The sequence below is a fragment of the Callorhinchus milii genome, unplaced genomic scaffold, assembly GCF_018977255.1.
Source record: "Callorhinchus milii isolate IMCB2004 unplaced genomic scaffold, IMCB_Cmil_1.0 Scaffold5, whole genome shotgun sequence".
Taxonomy (NCBI): Eukaryota; Metazoa; Chordata; class Chondrichthyes; order Chimaeriformes; family Callorhinchidae; genus Callorhinchus; species Callorhinchus milii.
In genome coordinates, this window is record NW_024704746.1 from 24,051,167 (window position 1) to 24,078,245 (window position 27,079).

Genomic DNA, 27,079 nt, shown 5'->3' on the forward strand with positions numbered 1-27,079 from the left:
ACTCAGTGGTTCAAACAGAAAAAATAATTTAAGAGCAGAAGGTCCTGGATGTCTGTGAAGTGAATGAACTGGTAGTACTTGGCTTCCTCTGTTAGTTCTTACGTGCGCAACCTCTTGTCATTAAATAGGTCATATTTCTTAACCGTGCTGCACACCACCTCTCCACATGTTCTGCTACCACAGGAAAATAATAATTTTAAAAAAGTTATTAAAAAAAAGTGTTTCAACTTGAAAAGCTGTTGCCTTTCTAATGTCATTCATTCGAGAAAAGAAAAACTTTTTTCCTTGTTTTTTTTTTCTTCTCTGGTTCGTTCCTGAGTCCCAATGTTTTACTTTTTATGGATAGCTGCTTCCTGTGAACAGTTTGAAAACAAAATGTAAATCTTGTTGGTTCCGGTTGCATTGCAAAAAAGAAAACCCTTTTTTTGAGTGTCTTCTTTATGTGTTAACTGTACCAGTGTCAGTTTGTCATAGTTTTAGGGGGAAAATGCGCTGGTAGAGAATGTTGACTAGATGTAACTACTGTTGAGATATGAAAAAAAGTGTTTAGTAAATGTCGCCTCTCTCTGCGCTACTGAAAGATTAATTCAGTATTCGTTGCCACAAAAGTATCTACTTTCATCAACGATTCATTTTTTGTGTAACCTCTTGATCTGATGTTTAAAAAAAACAAAAAAAACAAAGTTTAATACTATTTATGTAATGCTACTACCATTTTATATAACTGTGTCAAACAATTTCAGTGCTTTTTTTAATGAATAAAGTGTGGAACACAGCTGCAGTTCTGAGCTTTTTCAGCGTGCTGGTTTGTTTGCTGACGTTTGGCTGGTGGGGACTGGGTTCCAGGCCACCCGAAGGTAAGACACCATTTTTTAAGATGCCGCGGGAGGTGTGAGACTAATAATAATACTATAATTCTTGCCTTTGGTACAGTATCTTGTCACGTTGTCAAATAAATCTCCAAATGCTTCACAGGACTTTAAAATGTAGTGACGGTGTTTGTAGTCAAAAGCGGCTGCCAATGTGAAATGAATGAATATTGTTGTACATGGGAGGTGGTGGGGATGGTGTCAGCCTCCACGATGAGCTCAAAAGTTTCAACTGAGCCAGGCTGTCACCTATCGATCTCTTGAACCCTAACCAGTATTTTTGTTATGAGACAGGAGCTCAGTGGGATTGCGTTCAGAATTGGAGGTACCCCCTCATTGCATCTGTGTTTCTACATGTACTCAAGCCCTCCCCCCCCCCCCCCCCCCACGCCGAGGTACTCAAACATCAATAATAATAGAGATCACCTGCCATCTGAACTTTACAGAAACGACTCCAAATAGCATCTTCACTAGCCACGCTCAGCCTTTCCATTCAGAGAAAACTCCTGTGGTGTAAATGGTCTCACAATAACACTATAAATATGATTTATTTCACCTGCTTTTAAACAAATATATACAGAAAAATAGGAAGCTTTGAAATTTACAGCTTTACTCAGTGAAAGATTGGACCTGAATGATGAAAGTATTTGCAGAGTCGAGGTGCTCAGAAAATGGAAATTGCAATACGTATTTATTTTAGTCAGCAGTGAAACGTGCAGATCTCTCTCTCTCTCTACAGGATTTGCAGTATGAAGATCTCAGGCTACAGAGGTGCTGACCATTAGAAATATTTCAAGGCATTAAATATCAGTGTGAGCTGTCGCAAATATGAGCCCCTGTCCCAGCACTCCAACAAGTAGGCTGAAGTATTGCATTTTCTCTCCAAACTGCATCCTGATTTTGAGTTCAGTCACATTTGTCTGCTGCAGTGTGTGTGTGTATTGGACCTGAATGATAGATACATCTGCTGATAGAATATATATGTAGATCTGTCCACTTTCAATTCATCTTAAACACATTTCCAGTCTTGTTGGGGTGGGGGGGATGCTGGTGTAAACTGCCATGATGCCGGAAGGTATATATACATATATGTATATATATTCCCAGTAATTTGAGATTGATTGTGATGGACAGCTTTCCTGTGAGAATTGCTCCAGAATATTGCTTTTTTTAAAATAAATACTTGTCTTTAATTTTCTAAAATACGTTATCTTGAATTTATTCACTGTACACAGACGGGCAAAAGCATCCGTCCATCCATTTAGCTACATTAATCAAGGCACTCAATGCTGGCCAAGCCTTCTGAAGCAGGCCATTGTTAGTTGGGCTAAATTAACAATGACTTGGTTAAACCCCATGACGCACTCTCTAAAAGGCCTTGGTATACAGTAGATATTGAATCCAGATTAATTGGGCTGCCTGCTGATCCAGCTTTTTAACAGATGACTGAATACTTGTCAGGTAAGACGGCAGCCTATCTGTGCCACCAGACCAAACACAGCACGGTTTGTGAGATGGGCTGACTGATTGGAGCCATTAATTATAATGTCAGAATTGGACTGCTCGGTGAGAGAAATACGTGATGTGCATCTGAAAGCAATTGTAGGGATGTTGTAGGGAAGACTGACACACACACAAACCAGATAAAGCTGCATCTCTGTTTCTGGTAAAAATGGAAAATCTCTAATTAAGGCTCTGTAGCTGCCAGCTTCATACTTTTGATAATAGGAATGTTGGGCTCTGAACTACTAACTAGTGGAAACGCGTACAGATTCCGACATTGAATGGTGTTGGTGCTCTATTTCAGGGGATACTTGACTGGATCATTGAAGAGAGAACATTGGGCACAGAATGGCAGGTATTCCTTGCTGAACTGGGCCATTGCACCCACTGTTAATCATGGGAGGGTAAGGGAAGGGAGAATATTACAAAATAAAATGCCAACCACTTGATACTCCCATTAGTGAGGCCCCAAAGATGTTAGACAGAGATTGATGACACTCTGTCTACTTTTATTATTTTACGGCTCCCGTCACCAACTCTCAATCAGGACTGGGACAAGCCTTTAACGGGAGTCATTGTACCTGTGATGGAGAAGTTGGATTAGAAGAGTATAATAATCCTTGCATTTGATACAGCGCCTTATCACGTCTTCGAGATGTCTCAAAGCGCTTCACACAATATACTGTAAAGTGAATTGACTGTATATTTTGTGGGCGAAACGTGGCAGCCAATTGTGCACAGCAGCGTCCCACAAACAGTCGTGGATTGAGTGACCACATTTTATTTTTTGAAGGAATTATTGTCCCCGGAAAAACGATCTTGTCAATCGAATAACAACCGGGTTCCTACTTACTGCTAGGTAAATAGAGGCGTGTGGAGTAAGGAAACTTGCCCAAAGTTTCATCCTGTCTGGGAATCAAACCCAGGTCCTCTCGCTTGCGAGGCAAGTGCTCTAACCACTAGACTACAGGACTCCAGAGTTAAAGGGTAACTAACGCTTCATCACTTGCTTTCTAGCTAGGAGGGCATCTTGTCGCCTGACCGGTAATCGTCAGGAAACCAGTAAATGGCTTGAAATGCTTCTTGTGAACTCGATGGAAAGCAGACTTCATAGAAATCACTAAAGATCACTTTCAGATGGTTTCTCAGGAGAGGGAATTACAAACAGCAGCACCTTCCAAAATACTGTTGTGAAATAAACTGCGGTGCTGGTGAACACACTGACAGAGGCCGGGGTTCTCTGGTGTGCACCTTCTGCCATTATTACCAGCTACAACATGTGTCAATAAATCCACTTTATGGCCAGCACCTGAACAATTCTGGAGAAAAGCGGCAATAAAAAATGCAGCCTTGATATAAGTGCCAATTCTGCTGTTTTGGATTAAGTGTTTCAGAGATAGAATTGTCCTACAACCCACTCGTGCTTTGAAATTGTTTTAAAAATTAAACCTGTAAGTTATTTTGAGGATATTGTACGTCAATCACCCAACATTAATTATTGCATAAATGTTTGTACCATTAAGTGTGCATATAAATAAAACTACCAGTAGGGACTTGTTATTCAGTAAATAAAGGCACACGTGACAACCTCATGTTCAATAGGGATTTAATCTCATGGAGACAATTGGGAGATAGGGGAAGGGAGGGGGGAGATCTATACATGAAATAGATTCACTTAGTGAAACAACTTGATCATAGTCAGGAATCAGGCAGCTCAAGTGCTGTGCTAGGAAACGTATAAATTGTTCCTATTATCACAATAGTTCCATTTGTGCAGATATTATATTCGAGATCTCCATTATACTCTGAGATGTGAAAGTCACTACAAGTACATATTTGTGTATTTAATAGCTGCTGCCGCGAGACTGATGTGTTGCAGATCCAGTGTATTTTGGTCGGTGCTCCCAGTGAACTTCACTGGAATGTAACCGCCCTCAACCTCTCCCTTCCATCCACACAATAGTAATCTAAACTTCAGTCTAATAACCTGGGGACACACAAGTAATTAATGCAACCGGCCCACCAATCCAGACATCTATAGCTTAAGAGTATTAACAAAATATCTTGCAAGACAATTCACCTTTTAAGTGCTCTGAGACGCTACGCTGCGTGGAGGGTGCTATCATAAGTGCAAGTTGTTGTTTTATAGGATCTAGCAGAAAGCTCAGTGACATGATATTTCATTTAATTTTTATCGGCCTGGCTCAGTTCGTAGCACTCTCAGCGTTTGAGTCGGATGGTTTGTGGGTTGAAGCCACATTGAGACTCAAAAGAGAATGGAAGTTCCTCCCAGTGTCCTCTTCAAAAATTCTCATAAAAATTGGGCATTAACTTCAGGGTTGTTTGTGCCACTTTGCTGTGTACAAATTGGCTGCTACCTTTGCCGACAAATACTCAGTCACTACACGACACAGGGAAGCCTGTGAAGTGCTTTGTAAAAGATCGCCTGCCAGTGGTACAATGTCTGGCATTATGTCATTGTGGAAGATTATTTAGAGCAAGTGGTTCCAGCAATTGTATCTCCTCGGTTAGAAACCATTGAGGTGATGCCACCCCCTTCAGTGATGACAGGATGATGACCAGGACGGCTGAAGTGTATCTGCTTTTTGGCCGTGTCCACTTCGTGCCGTGTTTTAGTTAATCTCCCGGCCTGATGTCGACAACCCAAACAATGCTACATTTCTTTTCAGCAAGTTTCCACTTTTCTTCCTCCTCTCACTGCTGCGATTGGCAGCACTTCACAGCCATTTCGTTTATCCCCGGCTCTCTTTGGAATACCACATGTCGAACATTGCNTTTTTTTTCTAAACCAGATCCTTCTCTTCCAAGCGTGGCAAATAGGATCTTCAAAGCTGAGAGGCTGAGAGCAGTATTGCAGTATGATCTGTGCACCAGAACAGCAGGATGTAAGCCAAGACTTAATTTAATCCGTCACAGCCTTTCTTTCTCTGTGTTAACAAACATTGGATGAGATTGGCGGGTTTTTTTTAACAAGAAAACACTTATTGAATTCTCCATTTTCTATTCCGTCTCAGCCTTTATGTTAATATTGTGGTGGGAATTCTAACATAATTCCTTCAAGGAAAGGGATTGCATCAGAACAGAGTTCCTATCCTTCCCCTGACTGACTCCGCAATAAGAAATAATAATGTTAATCCTTCATTTGATATATAGCGCCTTATTACATCCTTGAGAATAAATATACTGTAAAGTTTAGTGACAGTATATTTTTGGGGCGGAACAGGGCAGCCAATTGCGCACAGCAGTGTCCCACAAACAGTTGTGGAATGAGTGACCACCTTTTTTTTTGGGAGGGATTATTACCCCCTGTAAAGCAATCTGCCAACTGACTAACAGCCAGGTTCCTACTTACTGCTGGTAAACCGAGGCGTGGGTGGACTAAGGTTTCACACTGCCTGGGAATCCAACCCGGATCCTCTCGCTTGCGAGGCGAGTGCTTTAACTGCTACGGGACTCCACAAGAAGATCCGCGAAATGAGGCAACAGCTGTGGGGAAAATGGCAGTAACAGAGACTCTGGTTTATGTTAACAAATTTTAAAACAAAGTATACATTATTCCACATTTGCACCTAAAAGAAATGTCCAAACATAATTGTGAACGTGTCTCAAAACGCTTCATAGGATTTTTACCTTAAAGCGGATTGGCCGTGTGACAAATGGAGAAATCCTGAATTTTATTTACAAAATCAACAGATACAAAAAAAAAATTATTTAAGAATAATAATCCTTGCATCTGATATAGTGCTACATCTTCGGGATGTCCCAAAGTGCTTCACAGATTATTCTGTTATTATTTTTACTCCCAATTATTATTTTTAAACCTTGGTTAACTTGAAAAAAAACTGAAGTAAAAAAAATTTAACTCTTGGAATTTAACTCTAATTTAACTTTAATTAAATATTTTCATAAAAATCAAGTGTTTTTGATGCATCCTGTATCTAGTCACGTCTGTTTGTGGAGTGATTTGTTTTTGTTTGGGACGTCCTTCCGACGTGAAAGGCGCTACACAAATGTTGTTGATGATGTCAAGGCAATTGGGTAGCACATCACTGAGGCCGAAAAAGTAGGAGAGAAAATGAGCTTAGTCCGGAAACAGTGGTTAAATGACGGCAAATTTGTATTTTTAAAACCAGTAGATTGTAGGAAGAAAATAATGACTATATATCTTTTTCTCCCTTAATTTGTAACTCGCACTATTTATTTCAAGATGCATTAACTACACCTGTCCAGATGATATTATGGCTGGATTGACACAGCAATTTTATTTTATTTTGGTCACCTTCCTACCCTTACCCTCCCCACCCGCCACCCCTCCTGATTCCGAACCCCAGCTCGGGTCCGAATCCCTACTGCCCAACTCCTTGGATGTCCTCCCGTCTTGAAATGCTCTTTGTAATTGTCATTTGTTGTTGTTTCAATCTCTCTATGTGATGTGCTTCTGGTTTAAAACATTGAATTTTGAAGTAGAAAATGTAGCTCGAAATAAATATGTGTCGGATCAATGGAAATTAAAGCAATATTTTTATATTAAGTGGGGAATGAACTTGCCAACCTGAACATACAGAACAGAATACGTGCACATCTTCACAGAGGGAAGTGGGTTATCTGACTAGTCTTTCAGCTCCGTGACTGAAGTTTAATCCAGTCAAAGATGATGGGCGTTTCTATCTATCCGTTGGTTGTAAAGGCCCTTCTGTGAAATGAGTCTCTGTATAAATTTGTGGTACATCTGGCCTTAATATAGCACAAAATTGGCAAAATCAGTCAGAGAGGTCACAGAGTTGCTGATGTGGGGATGGAAAATCTCACACTGTTGCAATAGTAGAGACTTCTGAGATTGGGCAGAATATTAAGGATCTTTTACTCTGCATCTGATTTTGGGATCAGTTATCTGGGAATCCTTGATCACTGGCAATGAATGCCACCGTATAGAGCAATGGCAATAGATTGTGGAACTGAGTAGCAGGAAGGGTTGCACACCAACATGTTCCTGATCGCTGTTGACCTGGCAGACAGAGAGCAGACGTGAAGTGCTTCTTCACTGGAAGGTAAAAATGAGCAAGCGCCATCTCCTTGGGTCTGTTGTGTGTTGCTCACTCACCACCTTCCAGTACAGATAATCCTTGCATTTGATATTTACAAGTTTACATCCTAGGTTTACACTGAGAACAGAGAATCAGAGTCTTGCTTAGGCAACATATCTCTGTTAACACAGGTTCATTAACTCACTTACATGACACACTTTAGTTATAAATCACTACAGCATAACCTGCCAAGTTAACTAAGTGCGGGTGNTTTTTTCTAACTATGAAACCTATGTGGTGTTTTCATGTCGGGGCATTGGATGCTTATTGAGATCCCAATTTACACGTCTGAATGGCAACATGACTTACCTTTGCCACGTCACTGAATTCAAGTGGAATGCTCCTCCCAAACATCTCTGGCGCCAATCCGAGATATTGATATTCTGCTTCACGCCTCTGAAATGAGTTATGAAGCAGAAGGAAAATCAGCTATGACTGAACTTACTGCGAGATGGGTTTCAGCCACACCAACCAATACGGTAGAGAGTTACACATACACTCTAATAGATTCTTGGTAGTAAGTTACAATGCTAAAATCTAGGGCTGTCAATCTTTTTCTGGCTTAGTGCCACATTTGAAAATTTCCAGCCTTGTTGTTTTTCCACATTCTCAAGTCACAGGGCTCAGCAACTGAGCGTAAGAGAGAGGGTTATAGACCTATATTGGGTTGCCACTTAGAGAGCCTTTCATTCTTTAGATCTGGCCTAGAAATTAGTTGCTGGTTATTAATTTTAATATAATTTCTATTTCTTCTTGACGTTTAATCTGTTCATTTGAGTTCTGCCACATTCATCAGGGATTTGATGAAAGGAGTTGCTGATTCCACATTGTGTTTACTGTTGGGGGCCACCGATCAGCCGACAGCAATTGGTGGTACTGTTGTAAATGAGCAGCGTGTGTCACTGTGTGCCTCACCATCACATCCTGTGGAGGGATCAGCTGCTGCCTCTGGGGCCAATATATATGAAAGATGGATTTGTATAGGATTTGAAAATTTACCCCTGTTTGCCACAGGGAGGGGATAGATTTCTGTGTAACAGGGTATGTGCGCAAGATTAACCAATGTGACGTTTTCAGGCTGTAACTAAGGATGAACATACAGATATATATATATATATATATCGATTCTTCTCAGGTGAAAGGGAAACCCATTTTACACTGATCTACATCCAAATCGTTTTCAATAGAATAGAAAGAATTGAACCATACATCTCAATCGAGAGTGTTAATATGTAAATCAATCACAGCTGAGACACAGCCAGACCCACCAATCTGATGAAAGGCCAATAGAATTTGTGATGACAGATGATCTACAACCCTCTCTCTCTTCTTACATATTGCAATCCCAATCTGCCTCAGGTGGAGGAGAGAGAGAAAGAGAATACAACCCCCTCCTTTCTTTCATGCACCACCTCCCTGCAATATTGTAATGAAGGCAACTTAACAAGGCACATGCTACTTTATATTCCACTTAATCTACATAATGAGAATCAGTGATACAGTGATTGGCGATTATACCTGGCAGCAGATGGCACGTGAAAAGGCCTGTGGAGTTTGCTCTACTTGAGGCTGTGAATAGGATAGACCTCAAGAGCGTAGTCTTTTCTCCAGGCTGGCTGCATAAAGAGTAAATCTGCACAGCCTAATGTCCCTTCCTTATCAGTACATTTTATTTACTACTTGAAGCAAATCTGCTTTCAGGGCCATTATCGTTACTCTCATTGTGAGCACACATCCATTTTATGACTTGGCAAAAGTGGGTGAGGGGACGAGAAAGAAATTGTCACTTGAGGCAAAATTTAATGAGCTTAAATATAAAGAGATGTGCTTTTAAAGCTGCTCGTTCAAAGTTACAATTTTATCCTGTTATATCAAGACCAGACATATAGAACCGCAGGGATACCCCAGGGCTGCATCCTTGGCGTCTTCTTTTCCTTATCTATATGCTCCCTCTGGGTGATGACATCCACAGACATGGGGTAAACTTCCACATGTTTACGGATGTCACACAAATTCTACTTTGCCTCCTCCAGCACCAACTATCAGCTTGTCTGACATCAGGGCCTGGATGAGTGTAAACAGATGAATGTGGACAAGACAGAAGCCATACTCCTTGGCTCCCATCTCCGTCTTCACTCCTGTGGATCTAAACTCCTCAACCTCCCTGGGCTCTCCCTCAGACTCACCGAACCAGTGCGCAACCTAGGCATCCGGTTCGACCCCCAGCTGTCCTTCCTCCCCCACATCCGGTCCCTGACCAGGACCACCTTCTTCCCCCTCTGCCACATTGCCCGCCTCCAACCGTACCTTACCCCAAATGCAACCAAAATCCTCGTGTGTGTTTGTTACCTCCCACCTGGATTACTCCCAACGCACCCCTCGCCGGTCTCCACAGCTCCACCATTCACAAGATCAGTTCATTCAAACTCTGCCGCCCACATACTGACCCCAACCAAACCCCACACCCACATCTCCCCAGCTCTGGCCCAGGCTCCACTGGCTGCCCATCACCCAACACCGGTTTCAACATCCTCACATTCGTGTTCAAATCCCTTCACTCTCTGGACCCTCCCTCCCTCCCCGACCTCCTGACTCCCCAATCCACCACCCGGGGCCTCCGCTCGACTGGCACCGGCTCCTGCTCGTCCCTCGCACCCTCCGCCCCACCATCAGAGGTCGCGCTTTCAGCCACTACGCCCCAAACCTCTGGAACTCTCTCCCTCAATCCCTCCGTCTTGCCCCCTCTCTCCCATCTTTCAAGTCCTGCCTGAAGAGTTTCCTCTTCGCTCGTGCTTACGGCCATCTCCCCCCGACTCGGAATCAGGCTCCGGCACTGTTAAGAGGTCTGAGGAGCTACCCTGCGTGGAGGGTGCTATATAAGTGCGAGTTGTTGTTGATGTTGTTGTAGAACAGATATTAGATAATTATAATTATAGTATTGAAGGATTCAGTGATAACAGCTGTAAGAATGATGTCTGAGTGATTTAAGAGCATCTTCTGAATGCCTGAGATTGAATTACTCTCTCTGGTACTTACTTTGTAATGTAGGTTTGTGTGTACCATTCCTCAGTCATTCACAGATGTTTTTTTCAGTGAGGTGGAGACTCTGCTGCTAATGACCGGCTGCCTCAGCGAGATCAATGCTGGGAATTCAAGTGCTGCTGGTGTCCGCTTGAAGGTAATTTATTGCACGTGATAGGATTTTTTTTCAGATGCCTACATGTTATTTCCTATAGAGATCATATGAGAACATAAGAAACAGGAGCAGGAGTAGGCCATTCAGCCCCTCGAGCCTGCCCCGCCATTTAATAAATAATTCCATTTTCCCGCCCTATTCCCATATCCCTTAATCTCTTTAGTTTTAAAAATCTATCGAACTCAGTCTTGAAGATGTTCAATGACTGAGCATCCACAGCTTTTTTTTTGGAATAGTCTGGACTAGATGACTCCGCTATTAACTCATTAAAAGTTGGAGCTGTGATCAACTGCACCACAGCAGGTAATTTCTCCTCTTGGGTTGAAGCTACTACTTTCAGTCAAAGCAGATTTACTCTTAAGGTGTAGCGCGGAGGAAATCTCGGCTGTCAACTTGGAACCAATGTGAAGGATCTCATTGTTTCAGGTACAATTGCTTCCCCTACTGATGTGAAGTTGCAATGCAGTTGGTGGATAGATGGTGCAGTAAGAATAAAGATGTTGAAATAATAATAATAATAATAATCCTTGCATTTGATATAGCAAGGATTATTATTATTATTATTTCAACATCTTTATTCTTACTGCACTTGAAGGAAGCCTCAAATTGTTAAGCCACCCAGGGTTAGAGGGTGGTTAGAGTACTATATCCTCTGCTTATGTATTTTTTTTAAAAAGCCTTAAACCAGTTTTAACTCAGCTGAGATGGTAGAACCTCACCACAGCTGGCGTTATCTCCCCCAGGCTCAGCTATGATGACAAATGTAATAATGAGTTCATTGTATTTTCTGTGTACCACAGGCTGGTGAGGAAACCAGTTCAGACTGCATCGGCCTTTGGACACAAAAATGAAATCCTGCGGAGATAATGGTAAGTTCTTTATACAGTACTTATTATAACAGGTAACTGAAGAAAAATATATTTAAAACGTAGAAGGTTGGTCCAGAATCACTGATTCATCGCAAACACTAATTACTGATTAATTACTGGTATAGCAACTTTGCTACTTGCATTAATTGGGCGACATTACGGGACATCAATACCAGTCAGGACGTTTCCCAAATCAATTTTTCAGGTTTACTTGCATTTCTCTCCTGTTTTACATCACTCATAACCTGGTCAACATAGTTTGCTGTTCTGTGACATCGGAAGGGACTAAAATCATAATCAATGTTAAAATCTTCACTAAGTTGCTGGTGAAGTATGAAGAGGAATTTATCAGCACTCAAAATTATACAGCACCCTCTTCTGGTTACGCTTGTCAAAGTATATACAGTATATGTTAACGGGATGTAGGTTTGATGGACTATCTACTCCTATCTCTCAGAATTATTCTATATTGGTGTTTCACACACAGTCAATGGGAGAAACGCTATGTAAAGGAATTAGTTATAAAGGACAATTGTATATGTTTCAATACTGTGGCCTCTGAAGATGTATATGTTGTTTCTTGGGTCAACATTTAAGGGTGAGAAATTTAAGATATGAACCGATTAATCAATGTACAGGGGAAAAAAGCAGTGAAAAGCCAGTGAAAGTAGTAGTATTGGCTGTAACAAATGCCCACATTTAATGATGAAGCAGCATACACACAATCTGGATGTTAAACAATTGTTTTCTTTATTATGGTTCAACAGTCAATGATTATACAAAGAGCAACAACCCACTATCACAAGACAACAACTTGCACTTATATAGCAGGGTCGTGTCTTGGGAGTGCTTAACAGTGCCAGAGCCTGACACCGAGCCAAGGGAGGGAGGAAAATCTTCAGGCGATTTGCCCCTTTAATCTGAAAAAGGGGCAAATCGGAGGGAATGAGGGAGAGAGTTCCAAAATTTCAGGGTGTAGTGGTTGAAAGTACAGCCTCTGATGCAGAGTGGAGCGAGAGATAAGGAGCCGGAGACAGCCGAGCGGAGGAGCGGGTGGTGGAGTGGGTGGTAGAATCGGAAATTTTTGAAGAGAGGGAATGGTACAGAGCGCGGGGGAAAGGAACAGGGGGATAGATCGAGAGGTTTGGGATAGGGACGGGGTGAGGTGGACATGCAGCCAGATGGAGAGGTTTGGATGTGGGGGGGGTCAGGGAACCCCCTTCTGGTTACTCGTCAAAGTATATACAGTATACAATTAATGGAACGTGGGTTTGATGTCAGGTGTCAGTGAGCCTGAGAATATCAATGTGCTCGTCCAGGATGAGATGGTGGACAGTGAGAACTATGTTAGAGAGGGAGCGGACATTTTGGAGGGTAATGGAAATAGGGGCAGTTGTAGGGTTTGTAGATTGTGGGGGGAAAATTGTCGAATATGAGGGGGAAGAGTTGGGAAGGATGAGGGAAGGGGGGGGGGGTTACATTTTGGAGTCAGGCCTTGTGGAGAGAGTGGGCAATGGAGCAGTCACGATAATGTCTGACAGAGGACGCCCAAGCTGGAGCAGAGGGAGGCAGCGGAAGAGTCCAAGGGGGAGAGAACAACTGAATACAAGTAGTGAAGGGTGGGGAGTAGATGGGGGCAATTTGGGAAGAGGAAATCCGGGTCAGGGCAGCAGCCAAAAGCACACACCAAGACTGGAAGCAAAGCAATCAATGGGGCATTTTCAGAGGCTGGAGGAGATAGCGCAGAGGAGAGAGGGGGGGGTGGGGGAAAGGCACTCATAGTGTTATTTAGGCTGGACAAGAGCCGGACAGAGGGTTTGAGAGAGAAGCGAGAGGACAAGGCAAGGGAGGGAGATTACAGAACAAAATGATAAAAATGATACTTATCCTGTTTGTTTTGAAATATTGCAAAAGGAAGCAACGTCACACTGTAAATTTTGGCCGTTGATTCAGGCAGGAAAGTTTGAATTGGCATCTCCGCGCCAGGACCCACTGACCTGCTGGTACCCGCTGGCCTCACTCCCTTGACAGTCCCCCTCTCACACTGACCTCACTCCCGCAATAACCTTAATGCCTCGCTGGTGCCACTCTTACTGTTACACCAGCCATACTCGTCCCAATAATGGTCGCAATCAGGTTTCAGAGAATTAAGTTTTGATCAGTTACTATCTCTATAGGGAGAGCACAGGGAGTCAGTCAGATCTGCAACTCAGACATTGATTAAAATACCCTCCATTATACCCAAAAATCTGAATCACATTTGCACATCAGGAGTGTTCCCACCGCATAAATGCTAACCTTCAGGCAACAAGTGGTGGTAACCCACATTCTTGTTCCAATTCTGCTCCTTGAACAATAACAAAACAACAAGTGATATGTAGTGACCAAATATCCTTCAGTACTTTCGCAGTTATAATTTTATTTCACCCACAAAATATAGTCAATTCACTTTACAATATATTCTGTGAAGCACTTTGAGACGTCACAAGGATGTGATGAGGCGCTGTACCAAATGCAATGATTATTATTTTAACTCTTTCCTTGCAACACTTTTGATTACGTCACATTTCTCTTCTTATCCGACTTGTCAAATCCTTTTCCTCAGTACAGAATACTGAAGCTTCTATTCATTCTTGTTCATTTGTTGTGAATGTGAATGTACAGCTTCGACAAAAGCACCCACATGTTCAGGATCCATGTCAGGGTACAGACCGTGTCCCAGATTGGCAATGTAGCGCTGTGTGCCAAATTCTTCAATCATCTTCTTCACAGTTTCACCGATTTTGTCCTAAATTTAAGGATAAACCAGAAATATTGACGAGTTAGAATCTGTTCTTGATCACATCAGACTTGAATTCAAGTGGTGACTTTTTCACTACTTTACTAACCTTTGGTGCGTAAAGTGCACAGGGATCCATGTTACCTTGAAGAGTTACATTTTTTCCTAGTTTTTCCCTGAAAAATAAATAAAAATAAATTACTCTTCATTGGAAAACTTTGACACCTTTAGTTTGTAAACTTCCTGGCTACATAAAAAACATACTGTGGCCAGGGAACTACCTACTGGAGGAATAATGGATGAGGACGATGGGGCAATACCATACATCTTCCACAACAGGTTTTCAGTTGCTCAGTGGTGCAAAGCTTTGGCATTCCAAATAGATACTGAAGCACTTTGTAAAACTGTGTTTGGTATAAAAACAAAGCAATCTCCACTTTGCATTAATTCCAGAAATTTCAAAATACAAATTATCAGTTTGTAAGTTGCCAGTTTGTTGCCAATATAATTTCCTGTATTCTCGGCATCCGTGATCCCAGTGATTAGAAAGTTAGATATTTTTTAGCCTAGGAAACCAGCATACCATGCTTCTGGTACAGTGCAAGTCCACAGTAGACCCGCTTTGGATCTGCTGCAGAATGATTTGTTTTACTCAAACGCAAAGCACTTATCTGTAATTCAAATNCCCCACCTCCCACAACCAAAAGACCTGTTGTTCAGAGCACCCAGAGTGTTCATTACTATAAGTGGTGTTGGCCAGTTGGCGAGTTACAATATTTACTATGTTTCAACAACAGGTAACGTGGTTACGTTTAATTTTTTAAAAAAGTTTAGGTTTCTCCTCATTTCCCACGGTTTTACTGGGTGACCACCATCTGGCCCACTGCTCATGCCACTCCACTGATGATATTCTTACCGTGCCACTTTAGGCTGTATGGTCCAGTCCAACCCAACCACCTCATACCCAGACTCAGAAAGATCTTCCAAGGCATAATGGCCATCCTTTGCAAACACAATCTAGAAAAATAATTACAGTAAAACATTGGAATTAGGAGAGCTAAAGGATCCCATATGAGATCAACAAAACTCACTGCTGAAACAAATACTTATTTGAAAATTAGAACTTTGTAATGGTTTGATTCTTAACTGTGGGTTTCGCTAATTAAGGAGATTACATTATTTTCCTGTGTATATATCCACAGGTTTGACTGCCTTGTAAACGAGCATCTTGTGAACAGAAATGGGTTTGAAGTGAACTACCTAAGTTATGAATTCTTTACATTTGTTAAAACACTCTAAAAAAAGGTAGATTATGGTAATTATATGCAAAGTACTAGCAAGAGGAAAAACTTGAGTTGAGTTGTATTAGAATGTACCTATGACATGGAGGGGTGGGGGTAGAAAAGTTATCCATACATTTGAGATTAATGGTTAACAAGTGCAGTAGTTTCTTATTTTAAATAAGATTTCTAGGAGATGAGAGAACGTCAGGCTGCATTCAGGCATAATTTTGTTCTGAACAGACTAGAGTTGTCTGGAAGCCATTGTATTTATGCAGAATATGGATTAGCTGTCTCTTTCCATGCAGCCAGCCAGGGTTGTTTTGTAAATGTGATTTACTGTGGAATCCATCAAGGTCACAAACTCCCTTTTCCCCTTTCAGGAACAATCAATTTTCTTTTTGACAAAAAAATAATAAAGTAGGGCACCTCAAAGTAACAACACACGACAGTGAATGCTTAAGTGTCTCATTAGTATGACCAATGCCAGTCAAAACAATTGCATATTACTTTCTTTTTACACTTTCACATCTCTAATTACCCTTCTGTTTGATTTCCAGTGAAAATTCCTGCTAGCAATTCAGACATTAACAAACCAAAAAGCTTTTTATCAAGAGGTAACAGACCAGAGAACTGGACTCCAAACTAGAAGAGCAGAATTAGAAACGAGTTCCAACAGTCGGTCACAATCATTCCCCTCCCAACTCTGTGGAGTAATTTTAAAATTGGGGCCATAATATCTTGGATTTTGACCATCCCTATGAGGAATAAGAGTTGTGGCAAATACATGAAAGAGACCAATACTTTGTCCCTTGATAAACCTATGATTATATATAGGAAATATTTGACTGCTTAACAGAGAATGGCAAACTTAAACACAGTAGAAAGGTGGTAATCAAGAGTTGATAGTTATTCAAAATAATATTTTCCAGGTAGGTGGGCAATTGGCACAAGGGAGTCCATCAGGTTTTTCAGGTGAGGTTGGAATTTGTATAGTGCCTCATCCTACATTTCAATTAATAATAATTAATGTTAAGTGTTGTGGCTGCATTTGTAGGTAAATTCACTCCTCTTTTTCAATAGTATAAAACCCCGATTGTCCAGCGCCCTGAGCCATCTTTCCAACATGAAGGGCCCTATACAAGTGTAATTTGTTGTTGTTATTGTTGTATAATAGAATCTTTACCATCCACCCAAAAAGGCAGATGAGATCTCAGTTTAACGCCTAATCTGAACCTCCAACAGCTAAAATGTCAGCCTTGATGGAGTTCACATTGCACAATGTGGCAGTGATATAATAAAACAGATTCCACGTTACCAGTGTCAAATACACCGTATATAGAACTGCTGCATTTTCCCACAGCCAAAGAAGGAGGATGATATAAAAAGATTCTTCCTACTTGTTCAAAGTAAACCAGGAAAATCAGAATGGTAAAATTGCAGCTAAATAATACTCTATATGGTAACAATAACGATAGGAAAGATAAAATTATGAATTCATTGCTGGCTTCTCAAGCCTTCTTGACGTGGGCTTGAAAATCTCTCCTGTCATGAAATCTTGCTGAGTCTGCAAGGCTTGCCCAGTGCAGCAGTAACATGTCAAGCCTGAGAATTTACAGTTCTGCAGATCTGTTCATTACCTCCTTCAAAAACAACAAAAAACAAATGTAATGCTAAAATATGAATTTATCCAGTTGTCCTATTATGTAGTTTTGTCCGTTAAACCTTTTAAAACTTAAGTGTCATGTCAGCTTGTTTCCCTGTGACAGCGCATCTGTGCAGATGAGATTTTTTGCACTGTTACCAGGTTCTGTGCTTGTGATCTTATTTAAATGAAGAGCTTCAAACTGCTTTAATGGGCACAGGGATCACCTTATGTATATGTAATGATGTGTGAGGGAGACGAAAAGCAAAAATAGCCGATTGCTGAAGAATTTCAAATCAAGAAGATAGATTACAATAGGATGTCTCATGGGATTAAATAAAGTTTTATAAATTTAAATGAAATGAAAAAATCAGCTGCCTGTGCAAAATGAACCAAGGTTAAAGCAGTGTTTAAATTTGAATAAGGGTTTATACGTAGAGATGCTTTTAAATTTTGCTTTGTGAATTATGGGCTGTTTAAAACAAGAGCAAGCTATGGCAAAGAAACAATTGCACTCTTTCTCATCCCCATCCAAACCTTATTCTTCATGTCTCAAATTATTCTCAGAGAAGTTTGTTCTCTATCGTACAAGATTTCACATCTTAAAATTCAATTTCTAGACATTTTCAAATATCTCCATTACAGTGAAGCTCGTGAAAGGCAGAGTTGGTACAAGTGGATATGAGATGTTGATTTGATGTCTACTTTTGCCTGCATACATTCTGGTACCTTGGATGGTCACTACACTTAGCTACATAAATGATTTTGTTCTTCCTGTTTTACCCTCCCACTCCTGAAGCTGTATCGGTAAGACTACACAGGTGCCAGGTGCCCAAATAGCCATTATTCATTCGAACATTATTTTTAAAGTCTTTCGATTTTACAATATATTCTGTGAAGTGAGAACTGATAAGGAACCCTAACCCTAAGTTAACGATAATTATTTATAAACAAAACTAGAAATCAAACAACTGATGTGAGTCAAACACATGGCAATAAGAGGGATTGTAAAATACTTTTAGTGATGTAAGTATAGTAATAAAAACTAAGATATCCGTCAAAGAATAAGTTGATAAAAATGACAGTTGAAATCAAGACGTAGGAGAAGTTAGAAAATCCACACAAAATAAGGGATGACCGTGTTTACCATTGGTACTTGATCCAGGCTGAACTCTTTCAACTTCTTCTTGACTTGCAAGGCAATCTGTCTGATGTACGGAAGTGCAAACTCACGGAACTGCTCACGTCCGAGGTGACCTGCATGAGATTCAAACACCTGCAATGCCTGCAAAATCATTAACAGTAATAATTAAGGAAAGAAATTAAAGGAACAAAAATTAAATGAAATCTTTTGTAGGATGCTAAATTAGTAGACTGGAAATTAAGTCCTAGCTATCTGGTCATTGTCTATTAAAAAGAAAGTAACTATTAGTTACCAGAGATTTCCACCCCCCTGCAATTTAAAATTATCTCAATATAAATATCTTTCCATGCAGTCCATCAGGTTCTCTTTTTGAAACAATATTTAAATATGAAAGGAATGACACAGAACAAAGGGTATTTGATGGTACATTACACGGTGAGACACGATTGGCAGCAGTACCGAGCTAATGTTAATACTAAAGCAGTGATTCTCATATTACAGCATTTGATTTATGGAAAGCTGTTAGAAAAGGTCATTTTCTGGGCACTTTGATACATGCACACTGTGCATATTATATAACAAGAGTTGTGCATTACTCATTCTCTGCCTATCTAAAAACAAAAATAAAACCAACTAATCTTTGGAAAAATAAACATTATCTTTGCTGTTAAGAAGGTTGAAAACCTGAAGATATTTGAAATCCAATTACTTTTTAAAAAGTCACTCTAAAACTTTTCAGAAGCTGATGGTTCAACAATGGGACTGACTAATTTGATGGGACTGTTAGACCTAATGACAAGCCGGTTACACATGGTCCCACATTCAGTGTAAGCACTTTGTAAACCTACATGTGGACCATTTTCAAATATATCAAATGCAAGGATTATTATTATTATATATTCATTTATTTTAACCAGGCATTAACCAAAGTCCAGAGTGCACATGCCCTGTTCAATGCCAGGGTATTTTGAAGGTTGAAACGTCTCAAAGCACTTCGCTTCTTTTTAAAAGACAATGACCAGATAGCACAGTTTACGTGAGCTAGTATTTATATTGAAAGGGAAGAGCTATGAAGTGTATCATTTTATTAGAATCCTTTAAAAATAACTCTAATTGAAGCTAACCATTATGAACCTCAGTTGAGGAAATGAGGTTTTGTGCACATGATTCTCTTCATTCCATACTCTCATTAATCACTGGAACTACAGTATATAGAAGCTGGGACAGGCAAATAAATATACACTGAACTTTCATACACTAGCTATACATAACTGGCTCAGGAGCTGCAATTGAGGAGGTCTGGAAACACAGTGCCGTTTGGCAAAGGGCCAAATGATGAAGCGTTGCTATTATATCAGGATGTCCTAATCAGCTCATAAATCTTCAGATAGTACAATGACAACAACAAATTGCATTTATGCAATACCTTTCATGTCAGGAGGATGTCCCAAGGCACCAGACAGTGAAGCGTTCGCACCTGAGCTGGGGGTTGGAATGTAGGGGGTGGAGAGCAAGAGGGATGGAGGTGGGAGGGTGACAAAAGGCACAGTCAAAGAGGAAGATCTTGAGATGAGCCTTGAAGGAGGCAAAGGAACAGTGTAACTCCAGGATAGAGTTCCAGAGGGTGGGGGCAGAAAGGCTAAAGGCCTAACTGCTAATGGTAGAGTGGGCAGAGCAGGAGTAGGAATGTCCCAGGTTCATATCCTGCTGTAGTGAGTTAACTGATCTTGTCTTTCAGAACTACAATTGACTTGAGTGTTTAGAATGGAAACTTGGACTAGATATCTGTGCTTGTGGAACCTTACCCATTTCTGGCTCTAGAAAAGGTTGGGGAGAAAGAACTTCTCTAGGATTTCGCTGCACAAAAACAATGATCAATTCTACTGACAATGAACTACAACTTTAGGGAAACCTTTTTCCATATTTCAAACATTGGAAACATTAAATATGAGATAACCATGTAATCCTTCTCCTATTGTGACCTGTAAACTTTGAGTTTGAAACTCAAAAATCTCAAAAACATAGCAAAGTCCTTTTTTTTAAAGTGTTAAAGACTACTTACTGTAATCTTCAGACAACTGAATTAAGACATTTGTTTGCATGTACAAATTCTGCCACGCAGTGGGGTTTCTGTGCTACTGCAGTTCAAGGAGAAACAGTATTTGCTATATAAACATATGCCCATGATTTTCTCCAACTATCCTGACCACACAGCAGCAACCCCGGTTTACTGGATGGTGATCAACCAACAAACTATTACAAAGGCTTTTTATTTTTAAAAAGAACATAGGTTTGGGGATGAATTCTATGGATAGAAAACCGTTCGTGTCAGTATTTTAGCTCTCATAAACTACTTAATACTTGCAGTCAAAATTGTGATGTTACTTTACACTTGCCCATTAGGAACTGTGTGAAGGCACACTACTATACTGGAAACAGAAACTCACATGCCTTTCATCTAGGTTGGATTTGAACATAGATCGTATAAAAGGACAGCATGCTAATCTAATGTGTTAGCATTAATTGCCATTTTCGGTTTGAAATAAAGCCAGCTCTAGGCATTCACAATTAGGCCTTTTGTGAAGAGTGAACATTAAACCACTGTCGATATTCTCAAATTAGAAGTCACAATTAGTGCATCACATCCAGTTTGCAAATATCATAAATGAAATGCCAATATGTCACAGCCATTGACCAATTTAAACTCCCGCTACTTGAATTTTGAAAATTAAAAGCAGGCCATCTTCAGACTGAATCTCTGTTCACCGCCACAATTAGATCAAATAATAATTAGTTGCAGAATGTTCTCCCATTGGTATTACATAGGATTACAGGAGAATGTAACATGCAAAATTACGTTCAACAGAATGTCAGAAATGAGCTACCTGAGCTCCTGCTGCCACCTGCCCCACCAGATAATCGACGATGACATCAGTTAAGATTTTCAACAATTTGTGACTGCCCTCAGGATACTGGTAGAGCCACCGTTTTGCTTTGGACATTGTTTTTGAACCACCTCCTTCAATCATGTATGTCATTAAAGTCCACTACAAAGGGTAAAGATGAAAAGAAGGATTAATGACAGTACATTGGAAAGACTAGTTTTTAAAATAATTCTATTTGGTTTTCTCTTCCAAAGAAGGTATGATATTTGAGCATTTTCATTTACCACAAGATGCAAGTAGAACAAAAATGATATTTAGTGAAATCCCAGCCATGGCAAATTCTAACAAGAGACTATAATTGAAAACCCTTCCTCTTGTACAACTACAATCTCTAAACCACAGTACAAAGTTGTATTATTTGACTTATATGGCACAGCATTTGTTCCAATTGCCTAGATTTGTTGTAAAATCAAAGAAGACATGTTCTTTCCATTTGTAACCCCTCTCTTCCTCAACCCCTTAGTAGCAAAGAGCTGACATAAATCCACACACAAATAAAGATCTCACTGCGTGACGGAGACCTGGATGAAAACCTGTAACCCACTCTGCAGCACAGCAGAATGATAGGCTGCTTGATGGGATTCTGAATAAATCAACTCTCGCTTTACTTTTAAGTGATTTTCAAAAAATAGTAAATAAACACCAGTAAAAGTTTGTTTTACTTAATAATAAAAAATCAATATGAAAATAATTTTTAAAAAGTTAGTTTTAACCAACTGCCTGCTTTGAAGGTTCCGCTTTAAAATTATAATTGAATTCCTCTCCAACATACCGGGGCTCCCGTGAACCCAATTAGAGGAACTTTTCCTTCCAGTTTGTGCCGGGTCAGTGTTATAGCCTGGAACACGTATCTCAAATCTACAGGCACATCAACGTCCTTACGCAGCTTCAGAAGATCTTTAGGCAGCTTCAATGGCTCAGGAAAGCTTGGACCTTTTTCAGGAACCATGTTCACCTCCATCCCCAAGGCCTTAAAATAAGAACAAGTGTTTTAGGAAAAAAAGACTAGGAATATAGAAAGAAGATTGACACCTTACCTTTTTGTATGTGGACGTCGCTACCACATATTTGCTCACCTCAGAAATAAGTATATTTGGATTTCTCTACTCTGAGTGGTCAGAGGTAAACTCCAGGATCTTCTTCCCCATCCCTCTTCCAACATCAGTTAGTGGGTTCATCAAATGTGGTGTGCATTATCAGAGATTTTGCCATTGAGAATGGCATGTGTGGGGCAGGGCAGGGAGAGAAATGGGACACATTTGTTGTGCTAAATATTGAATTTTATTGCTAAACTGACATCAGTACATCCATCTTCCGGGTTGTGCGGAATTTGTCTGGCATGTTTAACTAAGGTGAAAACAAACAGAAATTTGCTCAGAAGTAAAGGAGAGTCACAGCTTATGTGCAATCCTGAGTGCATCAAGAAACCCCCTTTCCATAAATCCAAATTAACCTGATGAAAAAAATAAAATCCTCTTACCTGCGGTATTACCAGAATGTCAGAGAAAATGATCGCAGCATCGAATTGGAACCTTCTGAGGGGCTGGAAAAAGTAGACACGAGAAAAATGCTAATTAAAAAGAGCCAATAACATTGCACAAAATGTAAAAATAAAGGGTTATAAGTGATCACAAGATCAGGTTTCTGCATTACAAGTGAGAACAAACCAACACATATCAAAATTGATCAGTTTATTTTTGTTATACATACAGATCCAATGCAATTGTTACCAGTGTTGCTTGTTTCTACCAAAGGAACAGGCTTGTTTAGTCCAAAATGAAATCTGAAAGATTGTCTGGTGTAGTCATTCAAATGCTGTCCTTGCATTTCAACAATTCCCCTGTCTCACCCCCAGCTTGAGTGCCACGTCAATATTGTACCATAATATTGGGACATCCTCCAGAAGTGAAGAGGGCTAATAAATGTAAATCCATGGCCTACCAAAATTATTGGTGAACTTTTGAGTTTTTACTTTTATTCTTCTACCTAACTTTAGATCCTTGGTGATGCAACCACAAATATTACACTCTGCTGATCTAGGGAGGAGTCATCTTCCCTCCCAATATAATTGCCTGTTTTACCTCTCTTTTCCAGCTGATATTGCCATGTGTAAAAGCCACTCTCTAGGTGAAATTGAGTATACACAAGTCAAAGCTAGTCAGAAATCTAACTGCTTAACTGTAGCTACTAAATTACTGTAGTGCCCATTTTTCAATTCAAATCAGCACTACTTACCATCAGTATTATCTACTAACAGGAATTTTGTTTTAGATACCTCACTCCCTGCTCTCAGCCCCTCCTGATCCCAATCCCCAGCTTGGGTGCACATCCTTGACTTTTGCGTTTTGCGACATCTTCCCGACGTGAAAGATGCTATACAAATTTGTTGTTGTATTCACAAATAGCCTGCCCAACTCACCTGCAATGTCAACTCACAGCAGACCTCTGGAGTTTTACAAGTTTGGAAAAATTCTTGGCTGGCTCTCGTTTCCCGGAATTCTGTGAAAAAGAACAAAAAATAGTTTGTTTGCCCATTAGGAAACCCTTGTGCAGCAGCATTCACCAGTAAATATGTAAGGAAACTTTGTATTTATTATTTAGTTAATGATGAAATAATATGTGCAATTTGGATGTTAAACAATTGGTTCCTTTGATACAGTTCAACATTTATATTCTTGTTCCAGTTCTTGTTCCGTGTAAAATAACAAGATAGCACATGTAATCACCAGATGTCCTTCAGTACTTTCACAGAGATAGCATTTTATTTTAGCTCTTTCCTTACAAATTGTTGGGGCCTTCAGTTCTCTGGTATACACCATATTATTATAAAAGACTCTGATTATTAAGTGCTGCCACAAGGCTACTTAGACTTCTATTCTAAATATTGCCCAGTTGCACATTATACAGTATTGAGTTATGATGCATTCACAACGGTATGCATATACTGTACTATAAAATCAAGTGGTGGCACTTGCACTGGTTCAGTTACATTTGGGCCAAGTGAAAAACTTCAGTTGTTTTTATTGTTGTAAATATACTGTGAAATGTTATGTTCTATATTACATCCTATTATTTACCACAGCAACACAGATAAAAGCTCCGTTCCTTACCTGGGAGGTATCTCCCAGCCTGCCTCATACACCAGACAGGGACATGGTCAGTCACTTCACCCCATGCTGCTTTGAGAAAGGTGGAATTTTTCAATGGAGGAAAGTTTCTGGGGCTGAAATCAATGAATCGCTTTATGAGTCAAATGAACCAGGAACATCAACATGCAAACTGCTAAACCTATTTGAGCCCTTTTTTAAATTACTATAATATTGTGAATTGTTGTGTATTAATTATAGCTAAGGAAAACATTACAGCACTCAGACATTTATAGCTCTGGTGTCACCATCTTACCTTGCAAAGATGTTTTAAAGTCTTTAACTGTGTTTGAACATTACACCCACCTTAAAAGAAACTAACCTTATCTAACAAACCAGCTAACTGAAAAGATGGAACTCCTTTGTTTTAGATAAAGAGGGTGTTCATGAGACAGATAAATGCAGAGTCACGATCCCAAGAACTGACTATGTTGAAGAATTAAAGGGACACCTACCAACATTTTAATTTGAAGAGTAGAATATGTAACTGTAACTAACTGCCATAGAGCTTCATTAACAATAAAATGTCTTCCTGCAAAAATAAGAGTAATGAAAGCAATCATAACGACTTGTATTTATATAGTACCCTTCACATAAAATAACATCTCAGAGCGCTTTACAGTGAGCACTTAACAACGGCACATGAATAATAATCCTTGCATTTGACATAGCACCTTATCATGTCTTCAAGATGTCTCAAAGCGCTTCACAGGATATACTGTAAAGCATAGTGACTATATTGTATGGGCGAAACGCGGCAATCAATTGTGCACGGCAGTCGTGGATTGAACGACCAAATTATTATTATTTTGAAGGAATTATTACCTCCGGAAAGCAAACCGCCATACAAGCAGGTTCTGCTTACCGTTAGGTAAACCGAAGCGCGTGCGCGTGAGAGTGAGGAAACTTGTCTAAGGTTCTCTCTCTTTAAAAGCAGGATATGATTTAATAAGATTGACCGGTCAGCGCATTCTGAACTCAAACACTGGGAGTAAATCTAAATCCTGCGACTAATGATCATTTGAAGCCGTTGCGCTCTGGCGTTATTAATTATTACAAGTTAATTAAAACCCTCGTAACTTGCACATTTAGTTTTTTCCCCCCACCCGCACCCCCCCAAAACTAAAGCCCCTTCAAAAAAAACTCGTGGCGACACAACGACTGCCGACAGCAGCACAGGACGGACGGTCGGCGCGAAGGTTACCTAAGCCATCGAGACGTCGCAGAACCACCGCACAAACCGCCGTTGTTGGCCCGATGTGCGCCGCGGTGGCTCCGCTGCCTCTCCCTCTTTTAGGAGTCCTGTGGTTTAGTGGTTGCAGCACTTCGCCTCAACAACAACAACAACAACAACATTGCATTTATAGAGCGCCTTTCAGGTCGGGAGGACGTCCCGGGACGCCTCGCGAGCCGGAGGGGCCCTGAGCTATTATTATATCCAATGCAGTGATGATGATGATGATGATGAAGATTATTATTATTAAAGCCACAAAGGCCCCTTTTAAAACAAGAGGCATTACAGAGCCCTGGGAGCCATGGCAACTCGCCCCCAGGTGGGTCGCAATCCCCCCCCACCCCCCACACCCCCCACACACCCCCCTCCCACACCCCCCCCCCCACACCCACACACCACCCCCCACACGCCCACCCACCCCACCCCCACACACCCCCGCACACACACCCCCCACACACACCCCCCCCACACACACTCCCACCCCCCACACCCCCCCCCCACCGTGGCCGATCAGTGTGGAACCCGCCGGCAGCTCAGCTCAGTACCCCCGAGTGGCTCTGAAACACCGTCGGCTCTCAACTCAACCATCAGCGTTCAGCACTTCCGGCACTTGTGAATGAAAAGCTCTTTCCTCCGTCTCTCTCACTCACTCTCTCACTCACTCCTCCACCACCACCACCGCAGCAGCAGCAGCACAGGGCCTGAGGTAAAGCCCTCTCTCTCCCTCTCTCCCGCCCTCAGTGCTGTACTCACAGAGGGGTCAGATGTCTGCACTCCATGGTCGGCAGTTCGGTTGTGAGGACTGTCAACTGTCCCCGTCCCCAACCGACCAACTCCCCCCCGATCACAGCGAGAGCTTCTCCCTCTGCTCCTCACCCCACACCAACCGTCACCTCCCCCGCCCCCCTCGCGCCCTGTCACACCAACCGTCACCTCCCCCGCCCCGCCCCCTCGCCCTGTCACACCAACCGTCACCTCCCCCGCCCCGCCCCCCTCGCCCTGTCACACCAACCGTCACCTCCCCCGCCCCGCCCCCCTCGTCCTGTCACACCAACCGTCACCTCCCCCGCCCCGCCCCCCTCGCCCTGTCACACCAACCGTCACCTCCCCCGCCCCGCCCCCTCGCCCTGTCACACCAACCGTCACCTCCCCCGCCCCGCCCCCCTCGCGTCCTGTCACACCAACCGTCACCTCCCCGCCCCGCCCCCCCGCCCTGTCACACCAACCGTCACCTCCCCCGCCCCGCCCCCCTCGCCCTGTCACACCAACCGTCACCTCCCCCGCCCCGCCCCCCGCGCCCTGTCACACCAACCGTCACCTCCCCGCCCCCCCGCCCCGTCACACCAACCGTCACCTCCCCCGCC

General features: G+C 41.5%; 1 protein-coding gene across 1 annotated transcript; it reads right to left on the minus strand.

Annotated features, from left to right (window-relative positions):
• Nucleotides 1–13,918: 13,918 nt before the first annotated feature.
• urod (uroporphyrinogen decarboxylase) lies at nucleotides 13,919–26,601 on the minus strand. The gene is made up of 10 exons (XM_007899937.2): nucleotides 26,469–26,601; nucleotides 24,446–24,558; nucleotides 23,755–23,834; nucleotides 22,816–22,878; nucleotides 22,108–22,305; nucleotides 21,276–21,437; nucleotides 18,394–18,531; nucleotides 15,238–15,338; nucleotides 14,431–14,497; nucleotides 13,919–14,330 (listed from the first exon to the last, which is right to left on the minus strand). Exons 1-10 carry the CDS (start codon nucleotides 26,492–26,494, stop codon nucleotides 14,166–14,168), a joined length of 1,113 nt encoding a protein of 370 aa, XP_007898128.2. The 5' UTR covers nucleotides 26,495–26,601; the 3' UTR covers nucleotides 13,919–14,165.
• Between the last annotated feature and the right edge of the window lie 478 nt (nucleotides 26,602–27,079).

Excerpts from the sequence above, each read along its gene's own strand:
- urod (XM_007899937.2), bottom strand. The coding sequence starts at position 26,494 with ATGGAGTGCAGACATCTGACCCCTCT. Across the intron at positions 24,559-26,468 it reads TGCAGACATCTGACCCCTCT|CCCCAGAAACTTTCCTCCAT; the intron begins GTGAGTACAGCA and ends CATTGATTTCAG. Across the intron at positions 23,835-24,445 it reads GGCTGGGAGATACCTCCCAG|AATTCCGGGAAACGAGAGCC; the intron begins GTAAGGAACGGA and ends TCTTTTTCACAG.